Raw genomic sequence first — 17,905 nt, 5'->3', positions numbered from 1 at the left:
TAACACAATGGTATTTGTGTATCTAAACATAACTAAACACAGAAAAGGTACAGTAAAAAAATACAATTGATATAATCTTACGGGACCACTGTTGTATGTGCTGACTCTTGTTGACTGAAACATTGTTATGCAGTATATGACTATTTAACATAACAAGCCATTTATATCAGTGACATGACTAAAAGATTTCTGAACCATCTTTTACAAATAGGTACTTATTTAGTGAATTATAATAATAATTTTTAAAAGCTTATATTTATTAATGTTTACTCTATCCAAGAATGATTATTAGTGAAGTATGTGAATGAATTTGTTTGACCTATACAACAATATTACAAGGTAAGTACTACTATAAAGTGGCTATTACTATCCCAATTTATAGACAGGGACAGATAACTTATAAGCAGCTCATGAAATTTTCTGTGGTGAAAAAGTTAGTAAGGGACACAGCAGGAATTAGAAGTTAGAAGGCATTTTTGCTTCAGAGTTCATGCTCTGAAACACTTGACCACTGTAGAGGTGCGCTGGTGCCCCATGGCTCATCCTTGTGTTGAGTCTTGCTAGCCCTGCAGCACATGATTACTACCCATGCCCTTGGCTTCTACCAGTGTGGAGATCAAGAAAGTTACTATGGTTTTTTAACTAGTGTTACCTCCTGTGTCCTTTTTCACTAAGGGCATTCAGGATGTCTCTGATGCAAAATTGCCTTCGATGCTCAGAGTGCAGAATAGCTTCCTTTTAAAAAATTTTTTTCCAGGGCACATCATGTTGATATAAGGTCATCTCCCCCACTTAACTTAACTAGAAGTTTCTATAATTCCTTCCCTATTAAATACACCCCATGGAGAGCAATAGAAACAAAGACTTGACTTCTTTGCTCTTTGGAGCAAAGTACTATGCTACTTTGCATTGGAGTAGGTGATGATGATTTAAATATTACTATAACACAATAAAATCCTTCTTGAGAAGCTAGCTAAAAGTCTAGAATAGTAACATATATAAACAAGCAAATCATTGCAAGGCATTTGTTCTTAAAAATATCTAACTTGTAATATTTTCATAAATTATAGTGTTGGATCGCCCACTGAATCCTGCTCCATAATACCTGACTCTTCTTGGCTAGTGGGGTAGTGGCCCTTGTGGGTGATTATCTGAACTATTGCTTCCTTACTATTTAACTTCATCTCATTCTTTGGGGACTTGTATTTCACACAGTTCTGTTTAAAATACCTCTAGAAAATTCTCCCTTGAATTGTTTTACTCCTTCTTTCTTTCTCTGTATTTTATATCTGTTTTCCTCCATGTGATGACAAAAATTTATTTCTGTTTTTACCTTCTTTGTTCTTTTAATTTAATTTCTTAACATACTGTAAACAAACAAAAAACAACTATGATCAACATAAGGCTAGTTAGCACTAGTGCAACACCTATGTTAAAAAAAAATCCTTCTATTTCCAATTGAAATTAGACATGAAACGAAGAGGGGCTTCACGTTTGGAATTGTTGGAAATAACATGAAATGAACTTAGAAATCTCCTTAAAAACTTTACACTTTCCTCCTCATTCTTCTTTATTTTTTCTACAAGTACAGAGATCAAATGTTTTGCTTTTGGTTTCATTTAACTATAAGTTATATTTGGATTGGATTATATATGCTGTAATAGCATTGTTTTCCACATAATGACAGATGATTAACAAGATTGTGTGGGCTGAATTCCAAACCATAATTTATGGCATGTTTCTGCAGGATAAAGCACAACACATTTCTAACAATAAAGTTATAAGTAAATTTAGAAAAAAAGTAAAAGATTTCTAATTATAATGACTGATTTAGGTTACATACTATAAAATATTCTTATTATTTATTTATTATTTTACTTTAAGTTATTTATTTATTTTTAAAAGATTTATTGATTACCTTCTCTGTGCCAGGTAGAGTTTTAGGGACTTTGAGAAACAAATGATATGGCTATATATCCAAAATGTTGGTGAGTCATTACAGTATTTCTTGAATAAACGATTTAAAGGCCCAATGAACACCAGTAATCCTAAGAAATTAATGTGTCCCACTTTCCTTTAAATCTTATTTTTAATTCTTTAATGACTTTTAATTAAGCTGAGGGTGGCTTACTGTTACAAGTAGTTTTTCAGGGTTACATAGTTTATTCTTAATTATATCATGAATATTTAATAACATAAATTTCTCATCCTGTGTTCTGGCAGTAGTAACCACCATCCCAATCGGGCATCTTGTATATATAGCCTTCACTCATTTTCTGCTTACTACTACTTACATCCAGGCTCTTGCTGCTTCTCATCTTGATTATTGGAATATACTCCTAAATGGATACTCCATGATTTTTCTTCCCACTTTAGTCCAGCTTGCACATTGCTGCAAGAAATGGTCATGTTATTACCTCATTGCCCAAAGACCTTTGGTCACTTCCTATTCTATGCATAATGTGGGACAGACTTCCTAGCAAACCACAAAACACCTTTGAAAAAATAGCTCTATCTTCATTTCCAAATTTTCCTGCCAGTATTTGCCTGCATCCAGATAAATTCAACTTCAGATCCTAAGCTGACACTAATTTAGCGTAGGCAAGTTAACCCAAATAAACCTCAATTTCCTCATGCTTAAAATGAGGATAATAATGATACCACTTCATATGTAGTATTGTTGTGTGTATTAAATGAATATCTCTCTTTATACAAAACAATGTGTTTGATTAATGAGTGTTCAAAAATGTTAACAATTATAATTTATATAATGATAATGATAAGAGCATTAAGCATGATGCTTTCTGGCCTCCAACCTAAGTCACTCAGTATTTGCTATTCCTGTGCTCCTTTTGCCTGCCGTGGCTCCAGTTCTTACTTCCCCCCAACTCAGCAAAAGCAAATTCTATTTATCCTTCAAGACCTGGGTCTAATGTTCTTTCACTTAAGATCTCACTGATTCCTCAATGTGAAGTAAGTGTCCTTTCCTCTCATCTCCCATAGTGATGTTTCCATAACTCTCTCACTGCACTTTTCAGAGTCAGCCTATTTAGTTCTATAGTCTGTCTTATTTTCTATTAGCTTAGTAGTACTATCAGGGAGATTGTCATTTTATTTATCTTGAGCTTAATCTGAGGACACGATTTCTCACACTAGGCACATTAGACACCTCTTGCTGCAACAGTGCTGCATAAAAAATTAACCCTGAACTCGGTAGCTGAACACAAGCACCTTTTTTTTCTTGCTCATGAGTCATTTGGTCTGATGCCACTCAGGCTCTGGGCTCCACACAGCAAGCACAAGGCTCCAGGCTGCCCATCTCTCCATGTGTCTCTTATCCACCTTGGTTTGGTGGTTACCTGGAAAATGTTCTAATGTCTTAGGACTAATGGTAAGAACACATGAAAATGAGTAGAGGTATGCAATGGGAGCAACTGGCACACTGTAGCACCTGCCCAAGATCACTGGCCAATGCAAGTCCCATGGCTAAGCTACCATCAGTGAGAGAGGAAGCCAGTACGACCCACAGTGCAGTGGGTGGTCCTGCAAGGCATAGTGCAAAGGAAATAATCGGGTAATTCTATTAACTGGAAAGGAGTAAAGAATAAAGAATACTGCAACCTATCATCCTGTGTTCATTCTAGAACTGCTTTTTTAAGGACAGGAGTTCCCTGTAATGGTCTTTGGAAAAGCAGGTCCGGGGCAGTGAGGAATCATTGAATAAGAGTTTAGGACAGTAAAATGACAGGTTTTACATTTTAGAAGGTCTTTCTGGGAGGTGTGAAGAGCATGGATTAGAATGTAAAGGCAAACTAGCTACTAAGGAAATAATTACAAGACCTCTCGGTAACAAGCAAATATATTGTGAGTCTGTAGGGCTGGTGATAATGGGATAGATCCTATAGCCCTTTAAGTAGTGAAATTGGATGGACTTATAAAATAGTAATTGAATAGGTGATGTGGGCAAAGGAGGGAGATACTGAGAGTAGCTCCAGAGGTTATACTAGGGTGGTATCATTCATGTATAGAAAGCCACATCACTAATACTATTCTTCAGATGATTATGTAAATTAAGTACAATAGACAATGTAAAGCATATCTTACCATAATGACATCTTCAGTATAGACACATTACAAAGCACTTTCACACGGATTTTATAGTCACAGGAACTTTGTGCATTCATATTGTTACCATTTCTTATAACAAATACAGTGCAAAGAACTTACAGGGATTTCTGAGCAAATAACTTAGATAAATGGAGACTTAAATTCATGTTTCCTGATCCAGAGTCTTCCCACCATTCCATTATGTATTTTATTTCTTCCATCTGTAAAATGAGAAAAACGACTATGGTCTAACTTGGCAGATAAATTTAAAATAAAATGAGATATTAGAAAAGCTCTGGTAAGCAATAATTATAATCTCTATCCCCAGTAATACTCTTCTAAATTAGATATTCTATTATTTTCCTTAAGTTTTTATTGACCTTTTCATTGTTTGCTCCCTCTAATAGCAGTTACAACATGCTACACCAATGCAGAAATCACACTGGATTTGATTTATCTCTTCCTTTATTTCTTCTTTTTGTCTTTCTTCTTTCCCTTTCTTCCTTTGTCCCCTGCATCCTTTCTTCTTTTCTCCCTTTCCTTTCTTTTTTCTCCATCTTTCCTGTTATCTTTCTTTATTTTTTGCTTTGCTTATTTTTTATAAATATTATTTCTACAGTCCAACTATAAACTCCATGAAACTCTACCTCAATGCTACACAATTTCCAAAAGTTCAGTAAATACACTTTAGTGAACTGAATAATGGAGTCCTTTCCATCTTTCTGTTTCCCAATGTGATAGAAAACACACTCACCCTTCCCCTGTTTTGGAGACTCCAGAGACTGAGGCAAGAGGATCACTTGAGGCCAGGAGTTCAAGGCTGTCGTGCCCTATAATTGCACCTGTGAATAGCCAGTGAACTCCAGCCTGGGCAACATAGCAAGACTCCATTTCTGAAAAAAGAAAAAAGAAAAAAGAAAACACTTTCCTCCCTTTTCTCCTTTTTTTCTCAACCAACTATAGAACTATTTTTCATTTACCTGTAATTCTTCAAATACACCCTCAAATGCCCTGTCTTAATGTCTTTCTTTCTGTGCCTTCCCCTTGTTGCTCCTCTCCAACAGAGTTGTGTCCAACTCAGATGATCTGGCCAACATGCACAACACCCTTCTCCTTATCCACCATTTGTGATTGATCTTAGGGGGCTATTTGACAGACCGTCAAGGAAATGGAAACTACTTGGGCTGAGGGCTTCCAGAAAAGTTATTTGGAAGGCATCTAGGCTAGATGCAGCCCCTCAGGACTGTTCCACCTTCTTCTGCCTGAAAAGTGAAACATGACTCCTGGAGGTGGAAAAGCTATCAAGCAACTGTGAGAATGAAAGCTGTACATTCTGGAGCATGGAGCCAAGCCATGAAAAGAGCATAACTGAGCTTCCACAGTGGCCATGTACTGTCTACTCCCAGGTTCCTTATCGTTAGAGATAAATACACCCATTGTGTGAAGAACAGTATTGCTGATACACAAGTGTGTGTCTTACTTTTAGGTAAATCTTCTTCCCAGGCTCCCATATCCTTATATTCCCACAACATTTTTGTGTTTATTTAAAATCCTTTTGTTTATTCATTTATATTGCCTGTAAGATTCTGAGCCATTGCTACACAAGGACTATACCTCATGCATATTTTTCCCTAGGGATCCTAGAGTGGAACCACAATATAACAGGGGGGAAGTGAAAGTTTTCTGAATTGAATTGGACTTAATTCTTCCAGTCAGTTAATGGGAAAAGCAATCTAGAGGGGGCTGGCTGCTCTTCAGCCCTTCTTAACTAGTGCTCTTCTTTTGCTACAGTGATGTGTTGTTGCACAAAAGCCTGGAGAACTCATCTTGCCTCATATACCACAGAATAGGGATTTGTTATTTTGTCTGCCCTACATCCAATCTCTTTGGCATCTTTTTTTTTTTTTTTGTATTAATCATTTTCTATTGTATCATTTTGGAGAACCCCTTATCCCCATTTTCAATCCAAGTTTCCAGTTGGCAAATATTGGCACATGACCCAGGCCTTGCCATTCAGTATATGCCAAACATCTGGCCATGGTAATTGCCTCAGTTGTGAGTATGTGGCCCAAGATAGGCCAGGGCCATAATTCTGTACTTATTTTTTGCCATTTGGAAACGAGTGTGCTTTGTGTTGAGATTGACAATGATAAAGACAACGTAAACTTGGAGCTGCTGGGAATCCCAGGATGGAGATCATAAGTCTGTGAATGAAACCAAAACAGAGGAGAGCATAACCAAGATATTGAGGGTGGGGGAAGTACTAAGTCCCATGAGTGATATTTAAATTCATGGGTCTAGGACATGATCCCTCAAATCAGACTGTCGCTAGTAAATACTAACTGTGTGTGACCTTGGGCAAAGTTACATAACCACTCTGTTTCCTCATTTATGAAACGGAGATAATAATGGCACTTTCATTCAGTTATGATGATTAAATGAGATAGCACATGTAAAGAGCTTAGAAAGTGCCGGACACACAGTGAGTGACAGTAAATGGTATCTATTATTAAATAGATATTTCTTATCCATAGTTTTTGAGTTATGCACAGTGATAAATTATCTTTTTGCTTAAGCTGGTTCGAGTTGGGTTTCTTTCACTTGCAACCAAATGGGTCTTATCTAATACAATTAATAAAAAGCAGAAAGCCCCAGAGAGTTTTGGTTTATGACAAGTTAAATCTCTTTCTCTGGGCTAAGGCAGGGAAGGAGGATTGAATCAACTGAATCTAGACCATCTGGCTCTCCTTCGTTGATGTCTATCAGTAACATTATGTGAGGTCTCTGAACTCCCAACTTGTAGGAAAGGAGTTTTCCTCATCACCATCCTATTTATTCACTAAAATCCTCTTTCTCCTATGTTGCCAGTTAATGCAGTTAATAATATCCCTGGTATGAAGATGTATTTTTAAAACTACACAAAAAATATAAAAAGTGAGGAATCAAACATATAAGGAGAGAGATAAAATGAAAGAAAATATTTCCATAATTAAAATATATGATCAATTGTTTTTGATTTAAACTTTAAACTGGAAACTTTTTCAGTACTAGTTCCGAGTAAATGATATTATTATTAAGCAGCCTACATGCTAAATAGCATACTTTTCTTGGTGTAGATTTCTGGAGGGATATGCAGGGGATTTGCATGCTTAATTCCCATTAGCACCTGTCACTGGGATTTATTATCCCAGAGTTAATTCTCCACTCACTGCAGCCAAGAAAAAGAAAGCCCTTGTATATGGATTTAAATGAAGCTTTTCATTTTTCAAGATGAGATGAATTTCCTGTCTGTTCCTTAAACACCTGCAGTATTCCAACCCTAAAAAGTCAAATTCCAATAAATTTTTGGTGAAAATTTGTCAAAACTTGATTTTATTCAACAACTAGAAAAGCCTATTCATAATTTGATAACTTGGGAGGCTGAAGAGGAGAGGAAGAAGGTTTAATGAAGGACTTATCTCGATTTTAAATCCATTGGTTCTGATTCAATCCATTCAATATTCAGTAAGTATTTATTGATCACCTATTATGTACAAGGTATTGTTCCAGGTTCTGGGTATAGAGCACTGAATGTATTAGAAAAAAATTCCTCCCCTGAGAAGCATACATTTTATTGCAGACTGTATATATATATACATGTATAGACACACACACACACACACACACACACACAAATATATATACACATATATGTTCATATATAAAGTAAGTGTTATATGCAAAATCAAAGCCGGCAAATGATATTTTGGATGATAGATTATTGCTATTTTAGGTAACTTGGTCAGTGAATGCCTCCCTAAGCAGTGTCATTTGAACCCAGATCTCGGTGACTTTAGTAAACCTATTCTCAGGAGCCTATAAAACACTATTATTTCTCTCATGAGGAAAAAATGTGATGATCAACAAAAGTAGTCAGGATGTTAATTCACAAGACAAGTTCCATCTGTACTTGTAGAGAGCAGGAAACTTGCCTGCTGTGTAAAGCTGATGTATTGCTGGTGTTTTTCCTGTCCTTTGTGTCGTGCTCTCACTCTCTTCCCCCTTTTCCACCTCATTACTCTATACCACTTCTCAAACCATTCTCCTGCCATCTTTAGGCTGAATTTCAGTATTTAACTACATTTCCTCTTTTAATCTCTTATTCTTTATTTTAAGGAACTAATTGCATGTGGTATCTGTCACTGAGTACCTCAATACCCCAAACAGGAGTAGGCGACAATTTCAACCTTCTTTAGCTGTCCTAGACTTTGAGGAGTCTTCCCCATTGAGCTTTTTTGGCAGGAAATCAGTCAATATTGATTGAGTACCAACTATATATCAGGCTCAGTTTAGGAGCTGTGGTTGAAATAATGAACAAAGGCAAAATCTCTGTCTTAAAAGAGTTAAATTCTAATTTAAGAAGACAGGCAATAAAATTGTAAATAAACAAATAACTTTTGGATGTCGTTGATGTGATGGTGAGTATGTGTGGAGATTTCTTAGTACTTAAGCTGTTGTCCTTCTTAGTAAAATTGTACATATAAATATAAAGTATAATAATAATCCCTTGTGAAGTCATTCTCAAAATACTTGACAAGTTATCAGTGGCCTCGATACACCATAAAATATGGTAGCTGCTGGCCACATGTGACTATTTAAATTAAAATTAAATAAAAATTTCCAATTCACACTAGCCACATTGCATGCAAGTAGCCACATGTATCTCATAACTACGACCTCAGAAAGTACAGATATGAACATGTTCTTCATTGCAGAAATTTCTGCTGAACAGCACTGGTCTAGATAGCATGAGGCTAATGGGAATTTTTCATCAATGGTAAGAACAGCAGTTTACAATTTTGGCGTCAGGCATTTTACATATGTTTAACTTACATAATCCTCAAATAACCCTATGAGATAGTTCCTGTTACTAGACCCATCTTACAAATTAGGGAAGAGAGGCACCTAGCTTTAATGTTCAATATCAGTCAAGTAATAAGAAATGCTAAGAACTGAAGGCAGACAGTCTGGTGCCAGCACCCACCCTATTGTCAAATATCTTGATGTCTTGGTATGGAGAAGATGAAGAGAGTAAAGAAGGGTTTTGTGTGGTGGACAGAGTCTCCACAGAAATAAGAAGTGGCCAGTTTTGTCAATGTCCTTGGCAAATACTACCTTTTCGGATCTCCCTGATTCATCCGAGATAGGTCTTATTGCCTAGATGGGGCTGTGCAGGCAGAATCATAGAATGTTAGAACTTAAGAGAACTTTGAAACTATCAAAATATTTCACAAATGAAGAAACTGAGACATTCACAGGTTACCTGACTTACCCAGGGTAACAGAGTAGTTATGACCACAGCCAAAATTAGACCTCATGTTTCCTGCGTGTGTGTGTGCATGCGTGTTTACACATGGCCCCCTTGGCACCAAGAGCATAAAATTCCCTGATGTATTATTAGTTTAAAGACATGCTAATCTTGGGAAGTGATTTTCTTTTTCCCAAAATGCTGTCTGTGTCTGTGTGTTGACCTTTTAATAAATTCACTTTCCTTTTGTCTAGTCTTATTTTACCCACCCAATCTTGCATCCCTCCATCATGACCACAGGGATTCACAACCCAGCTACGTAGACAATTATTTCCTGTAGAAAGGTAAACAAATTCATAGCAGCTCGAGTTCTTACACACACTATTAGAAATTTGAAAAACATGTTATAGGCTCCACCATCACTTTGAGTATCTACAAATTTTGCTTTGCATTTTTTTTTTCTAAGAGAGTTTCTCTCGGTATCGCCTCACCACCCTTGTCAGCCACCAACATGCACGCAAAGAAAGCACTGTTGCAGAATGAGTTTCCGTCGAGCTTTTAGTTTCTGTTCCACTGCAAAGGGGTCATACGCGCTCAGAACATAAAGCAGTCTGACTGGCGCTGACAACCCCAGGACAGCAGCCGGTTGGGGCAGTGCAAAAGCTTCATGCCTTCTTCCCCAACCAAGAAGGACTTCAGTTCGAGCCCGCACCGGCTCCGTCAACCGCGAGACCCGAAGTCGTAGACCGAGTCCAGTCCTAGGGAATTCGGCTGAGGCTTTGCCGGCGCGGCGAAGAAGGTGGCAGGCGGCAGGCTGAGCTCCACTGGACACAGCCTAGTGGCCCGGGGCGCGCCCGCTGCACTCCCGGCGTCCGGGTCTGGCGCACCGCGGGAGGCAGGCGCGCTGCCACTCTCCGCAGGCGCGCTGCCACTCTCCGCAGCCGCTTCGTCCCCTGGTCTGTCTCGCCTCGGCTTCAGCGGGCAAACCCACAGCTGGTCTTCTGTGCGCTGATCTCCCTGCAATCCTTGCTTACATAAGGCGGGCGGGCGTGCTCCCGCCCCCGGTTACCCCCCAGAGGAGTTGTGCTGCGCCCTCTACGCCTCCTTGGCGAGCGCCTTCGCGCACCCGTGCGCCCTACTCTAGGATGTGAACCTCCTTGGCCACCCAGCAGCGACAGCCGGGACATCTCTCCGCTGGCGTGAGAACACTGAGATTGGAGACCAGAGCGCCTGACGGTGCCCAAGCTTCCTCCCTCCGTTCCCTCCTCCTCCAACTCCCCCCACTTCAACCCCCACCCCCACCCCCACCCCCGGTGTCTGTGTGTGTTCCTCACAGGCGAGGGGACCCGGAGAGCAGTCCAGACTTCGGCGTGCGGCGGAGCTGCGGCTGCTCCTGCTGCTGGGGGGAGCGGCGGAGGTGGCCGCCTTGCGCCTCCCTGGACTTCCCAAGTGGGGGCAGAGCAGTCGCTCGCGGGAGACGTCAGTTAGAAGGCATTGGGAAAGAGGGACCTTCAAACTCCTCCTCGGCGTCTCCTCTCCTCCCCCTTTTGGCCCCTGCCCTTGGAGAAAGTGGAGTGTGGCGCTTGGTTGTCGTTATTTCTTCGGACTGCTTCGCGGTGCACGGATTCAGCTTCTGCCCAGTGGGGCTTTCAGCTGTTGGCGCGTCTCTCTGTTCCCCCCCCTCTCCCCCGGCACACCTCTGTCTACGATGAGGAAAGGTCTGCGGGCGACAGCGGCCCGCTGCGGACTGGGACTGGGATACTTGCTGCAAATGCTCGTGCTACCTGCCCTGGCCCTGCTCAGCGCCAGCGGCACTGGCTCCGCCGCCCAAGGTAAGGGGGTCCGCCAAGCTCCGCGGCCACCTCCCTTAGCTTCTTCCTTCCCTCCTTCCTCTCCTCCTCCCCAGTTCTCTTGACTTCCTCAATTTGCCTCGTTGCTTTCAACTGGAAACCACTCTAAATTCCACTTTCCCAACTAGTTAAGAAGCTTTGATTATAATAATAATAATAATTATTATTATTATTTTTAATCTATCTTCCGAGATGGGCACGAATGGACCAGGGACGAACGGGGTGTGGACACGCAGCCGATCCGTCTCCATACGTGTGGGAGCCTGGAGTGTCTTGTGCCCTTTCAGCTCCGCACGCGCACGTTGTTGCATATTGCACACACAGAGGTTTGGAAAGACTCTCGGTGCGGGTGGCTGTGTGACATACTGTAGATGCACCCCGAAGCGCATGATGCGCAGAGGCTCCCCGTGCTGTGCCAAGACTGGGGTAGCAGGATCTTCACTGAGTCTCTGAGCACACTAGACCCCGAAGGGCGCTCAGCTAAGGAAATGTGTCCATTACTGTCAAGGACTCAAAAGCACCCGTCCCCCTCGCCTGCTGCTTCAGGTGCTGTGGAAATACACAGCTCACCCGAATCCGCGTACCCGGCTGGAGGCAGGCCCGGGATGTGCATGCCTCTGCACTCATACATACCCCGCTTCATGCCTGCCTCCCACCAGGGGATGTAGAAATGAAAATCCCGGAGCTCTGGGGGAACCGGCTGCTTGTTCAAACCAAATCCGAAACTCCCCGGGGTAGTCGACCAGTTTATAACTCTGACATTTTAATTTAACGCCTGTGAACTTTAACATAAGTGACCGGGGCCCTGGGCGAAGCCGGGCTGGGAAGAGTGTGGCCGGGAGTTGGGGATGGGTAAGGGAGGAGGGGAGGCTCCGGAGCTGATCGCCCGGCTCCCTTCTTGTCCGCCTAGTTTGAAGTGTTAGCAGCAGCTCCCAGCCTTCAAAGCCGGGAAAGCTGACTGGAAGGGAGCGGAGAAGAAAGAGCCAAGGATGTCCCCTCCGGGCTCTCTTTCAGGTCACCTGGGCCCCAAAACTTCTGGCCAAGCCCAGCTCCTACTTGGGTCTCTTAGCCCACTTCAGTGGTGGTAGCCGGCTCAGGCGAGGTAGCTCAGCTTTTCCTGGAAGAGGAGAGGATGAAGGAAGCTTATGCAGCATTCAGAGGCAATTCAGGGATTCTCCCTTCACTCTCGGTTACTCTTCCTTCCAAATTTGGAGAGTAAAGGGAGGCTTTACGATAGCCCCAACTCCCCAGGTGATGTTCAGACACCCTAGGGTTTCCGGACAGCATTCCCTCTGATCTTAGAGAGGCGCTGGGGGTGGGGGTGGGGGTGTTGGAAGCGGAGGAGAGCGCCTAGCATAGGAGTGTGGTCTGGGTGGAGAGGTAAGTGATTAGCAAGGCTTTGTGAATTAGCGATAGCTTCTTCGGGAGTAAATTTTCCTGCTGCCCTGCTAAGTGGCCCTGCCCATAAATCCTTCCTTCCCTTCTCGCCAGATGCCTCCCATCCCTGAGGTTCTGCTCTGGTTTTCTTATGCACACCTCCAGAGTTCATCTGTCTGTCTATTTAAAAAGGAATCTCCACCGAGAATCATAGCTTGTGGATTTCCTAAAATTGACAAGAAGTTCTCAGGGCGCTAGCCAAGGGTGCTTAGAGGGGGGTGTTTGGAAGCTTAAGTGAACAACCTGATGAATAGTCGTGGAATCAACCGCGCGACTCCCTGTGGAATTCGCCTGCTGTTATTGGGCACACAAAGGACTGAGCCATGGGGGTGGGTGGCGGGAGAGGGGGACGGGGCACGGTGAGAGAACTGTTCGGGAAAAAGACAAGTTAAAGTCCCCAAAGATGCCAAACAAGAGATAGGATTCCTGCTAAGAGCTTACAATAACCAAATTAAAAAGACTGGGTAGAAAAAGGATCAATAAAGATAATCAAACAGCAGATTGTAAATGGATTAATATTGAAAGAAGAAGGGAGAAGAGATTAAAAAGAAAAGATGCTTAGGATAGACTTTTTCTCTTGCACTTTTTGTAGAGTAGGCAAGTTAAAGATTGGGGACTGATTCTCATCTTAAGTGGAAAAAGAAAATGTACTCTGTTGGGTGTATGCATTTCACTGCAGTTCTTGTCCATTTCGTTTATTTAGTTCCTTCAGTTTTTGATTAGGAAAATTTTTGTTTGAATCTTATGGTCTGTAAAATACACTATTCCACCGCTTTTATCTTTGTTATCCTCCATGTTCCAGGGATAGCAGCTCTTCCTGTGTTGTCTGTTAGTTATCAAAGGAAGGATAAAGCACCAAACTCCACTATCAGCTACTACCTTCATCACTGCAGTACAGTACCCCAGCCTGTTTATCTTGAGCCACTATTAACACTTTCCTTGCAGAATCACACATTTTATAAATGGTCTGATAGTCAGACCTCCTTTTCCTTCTTATTCTTCTTCTTTCTCCTTTCCTTGGACTAGAACACTAGCCCATACCCTCAAGGTATGATTTCCTTGTGGTGATGACTTAAAGATCCAAATGAACTATTTCTTATGAATGAAAGTCCAAGAGCAATTAACATGGGAAAGTTACTTTAAGCACTTTACAATGTGGATGAGGTTTTTATTCTGTTGCTGAAGTACTGCAAAAATTAGAAGTATGTATATATCTTCAGAGATAATCAAGGAAACAACAGATATTTAAGATAAAACATAGAATGGCATTATTTGTGAGTGTACTGAGTTTTGTTACTGTGGTTTAGGCAGCAGTCATTTTCAATAGGTCCTTGGGAAATTCTCTAGGCTGTAGGCAAAAACTTTCTCCTTTCTGGCTATGCCCTAATTGTTTCATTCAGGATTGCTGGGAACTCCTAGCTCCAGGGAATTTGTAGTGTTTGTGACTTCCAAGAATGAAAAATTTTACTAGTAAAAGGCAGTGTATGTGTGTGTGTGTGTGTGCGCGCGCGCGTGCACGTGTGTGAGATCAGTGTGCTTCTGAATTAGGACCCTCCTGGTTTATAAATGCATTTTATCTGGGCTACACAGCATTGATATGCTGCTTATCTAGCACCAACTAGTGTTATGAGTGTTAACACCATCAAACTCAGGACAAAAAATTACTGAAGTCTCTAATTAGATTGGGATAATTCCCTATTATCTTAATTTATAGTTTTTTTTTAAATAACATATGTCTTCCTACAAAAGAGTAAAAATTCCTTTATGCATGTTTGCATATTGGTGTGGTACAAATAGACAGTCAACAGTGAAGACAACTAAAGTTCATTACAATTCTATCGTATACTTTTTCATTGTAGGAGTACAGAAAGTTTATGAATTCACATTAGGAATATGCAATAAGGAAAAGTAGGCTAGTTTACTTCTGTTTAGAAAAATAATTTTGTGTATTCTAGCTTAGAGAATGCTTAAAAGCTTCAAAGAATAAACTTTTCAAACACTTGCAAAGAATTAGGAATCATTAGATTATAACTGACATTTATTGACTCCCTGGACTCCTGTATTCTGGATACTGAGGGTAAAGAGTTAAATAAGACAGGGTCCTCGAACGCCTCCTATTGTAGTTTGGAGCTGGTTGTCCTAGTCAGAATTCGTATGGATCTCTTTTAAGCAACCCCCCCTAAGGACATGAACAAGGCATGAGCTCTGCTAAGCAAACCCTGTTAGCTTATTTAGAATTATTGTTGAGACTTAAACATAACTGTTCTCTAATGTATGCTAGGTTCTCCAATTAGTGCAAACAGCAAGTGTGCTCTATTAGGCCTTAACTGCGTTTAGCACTTTTCTGATTTAGGTCATGGCTTTGCAGAAGCAGCAGAGGGAGTCACTCTCAGAAGAAACATTAAAATTACAGGCTGCAACCACTTTAGAAAGATAATGGGGAAAATTGTGGGGGTTGAGATTGAGCTAGTGCTATTGCCTTGAAGTTTTAGCCTGCATATTTTTTTAGTTTGACTTTTATATTTGTGGCAGTTAAAAACAAACCTGTTCACATTTCCTCACAAATTAGACACAATGGCTTCTATGGATAGAGTATGATATTAGAAGTAAAGTTCTTAAGCAATTATTGTGCACTCATATTGCATCCTAGACTGAATGCTATTTGTTAGAAACGGAATGTAACCAGGCAGTTTCAGCCCTACAGGAAGACAGAAGTAGAGCCATGGAATTATAATTCACTTTCTGAAGTATAAAAGCAGACACAGGTATAGTACTTTCTGGATTCAGACATCCGAAGATAGTAAACATAGGTGAAGCTAGGATTCTAATGTGAGTGGTGGGTGGGGGGTTCTAAAATTTCTACACAGAAGAACGTGGGAGCAGTGATTTGGCTGGAAGTTGTATGTTCTTGAAGCTAAGTTTGCGTTGCAACAGCATTTTACTTAGATTTAATGCAAGTTTCATCTGGCTTTGGGGAGGCACAGGCTAAGGGCTGTTAATGGTGTATGCCCATTCTGTCAGTTAACATAGTGATTACCAATGTTTCGTAATACTGCTTCCAGCACCTCCAGCTGTGTGACTATGAGCAAGATATTTAACGTTTCCGTGCCTTAGTTTCCTCATATGTAAAAATGAGGATAATATATACTACAGGTTACAATTAGAGCAGCTTTTAGCTCATAGAAAATAAGTATTATTCCTTGACTTTCAATTCTACAAACCGTTGGCAAAGAAATCTAGATGTAAAAGAAACTAAAGGTCAATAATTTTGAACTCAGAGTGATGATAGCTGCTGACACTGCTTCCCCAAAAGCAAGAAATGGAGCTGTCTGAAGAGATGCTGCAGAGTAGATCATTGTAAACTCCTGGACAGAATACAGTTCTCTGAACAGCCTGTGGGAATCTCATTCCCTTCCACAGTCTCTTTTCTTCCTTTCTGTTCTCTCTGGGAAAATTAACCTAATATTAGTTCTAAAAATGACATGTTAAGTCACTGCCAGTTAAGTCCTTGCAAGAAGCTCGTCCTTGACTTTCTATTTTCTCAAGGAATACTGAAAGATAACTTTTCATAAATCCATGAACACTATTACAGAAAAAAGGTACACCCCAGGATTTCTGATAAGGGTTTGGGGAAAATCAGACCTTTACGTGAATGTGGACAGTTTTTCTTTAAAAGAAAATGGACACAAGTATATACTCTAAAGAACATAATTGGTTTTCTGTTCAAACAAAATAAACATAAAAATAGGTCAACATGAAGGCAAAGAAAATTCACCAGAACTTTCATTTATTCAAACTATATTTGCAATAGGAAGTTTTGTTATCCTAATTTAAAACAGCATAGATAATCTAGATGACATATATTTTGGTGAAATATTTGCATCTAACTCTTATTGTTTAATGGTTATTGCCATTCTTTGCATGTTTGGAGCAAATGTTTTCTGTCAGACTTTTGAGATAAAATAAGAGATTTGTAGGGCATTTTATATTACTTACGGTTTAGATTTTTCTCCTACAAAATTGTCATTCTGCTTCTATTATTGGTTCTGGTTCTGCACTCTTTCTTTTTTAACCTGATTTCTTAAACCTATGTATGGATGCTTCTTTGGTTTCATTTCTTACTTGGATTTGTTATTGCTTATGTATTTGTGGAGGAGGGCTACATGAATATGAGACCTTTGGTATTATTCCAGTATCTCTTAGCCCAAGGATGTTTTACTCACAGAAACTTGGTGCTGTTTTTTAACGCTACTTTGAAGTAGAGTAAGTTTGCCTTGAGCGATATTCAAACACCAGTGTTTCCCTTTTTTCTAGTTTTAAAAAAAGAAACTCAGTAATGGGATAATTTATAGTTTCTCTTATTTTAAATATTTTTTATTTTCAAACTTACAGAGATTTTAATAAAAACATTTTATAGTAATACTTTTATGAGCTAACAAGATCAGAAATAGAAAACTTTTTTTTTTATCCTGTCTACCTGTATGGAGCCACCAGAAGAATTTCTGCCTTTTCATGAAAACCCAAAACATATATCATGTTGCAGATATTTGGACTCTTTATGAACAATATGTTTGAAAATATTGAGCTGAAATTTCAGAATTAAAAAAATAGTTTTGTGTTGAAGTCGTACTGTGGTTTTTTGTTTTGAGCATTGCTGCTCCCCAAAATGTTGCTCATATATAATGAGATTTTGAAATACACAGAAGAATGTTTCCAGATTTTATAAGTACTTAAAACATACCTCCCCTTCTACATGGAGTACATAGTGTTAAAGTTGCCATGACATTAATTAAGTTGAAGTTATAATTTAGAAAGTGAGCTCTAGCTTTGAAAGTGCCAAATATGCAGATATTTGTCCTTAGGTCAGTATAGCTTTTATTAGCAATGAGCAGTGATTCAAAAGTGGCTTGTGTGGCAAAAGTGAAATATAACATCTGAAAACCCCCATGTTTGGGGAATACCCTCTTTTAGTTAAATAACTAAACATATCTTATTGCCAACCTGGTAGTGGAATGTGAGCGTGAGGGGAGCCAGGTGAAACTTCATTATATAGATATGCCTGTTAGAGTTCTTATTTTAAATACCAGGGCTCACAATAATCATATTAACAGATGATATTGATTACTCAGATTTAACACCAGAGTTACCAGTCTTACTTATTTTAAAATGTTGTGAGGATAGGGGGTTTTATCTTCATTAATCACGTTGTCATGTGGATCCTGTG

The 17,905-nt window shown here is 40.0% G+C and overlaps 1 protein-coding gene across 2 annotated transcripts in view; it reads left to right on the top strand.

The window, feature by feature from the left end:
- Positions 1-9,997: 9,997 nt before the first annotated feature.
- The window catches only part of UNC5C (unc-5 netrin receptor C), a 393,784-nt gene continuing 385,876 nt past the window's right edge, over positions 9,998-17,905 (top strand). The window contains exon 1 of one of the 2 annotated variants that reach the window (XM_009448053.5): positions 9,998-11,226. In XM_009448053.5, coding sequence (XP_009446328.2) covers positions 11,103-11,226 — 124 coding nt within the window. In that variant the 5' untranslated portion in view covers positions 9,998-11,102. The remainder of the gene's footprint in view (positions 11,227-17,905) is intronic. The other variant, XM_526636.9, reaches the window with a different exon arrangement.

Source organism: Pan troglodytes, chromosome 3 (assembly GCF_028858775.2).
Source record: "Pan troglodytes isolate AG18354 chromosome 3, NHGRI_mPanTro3-v2.0_pri, whole genome shotgun sequence".
Classification (NCBI taxonomy): Eukaryota; Metazoa; Chordata; class Mammalia; order Primates; family Hominidae; genus Pan; species Pan troglodytes.
This window is presented reverse-complemented; position numbering and strand designations above follow the sequence as displayed.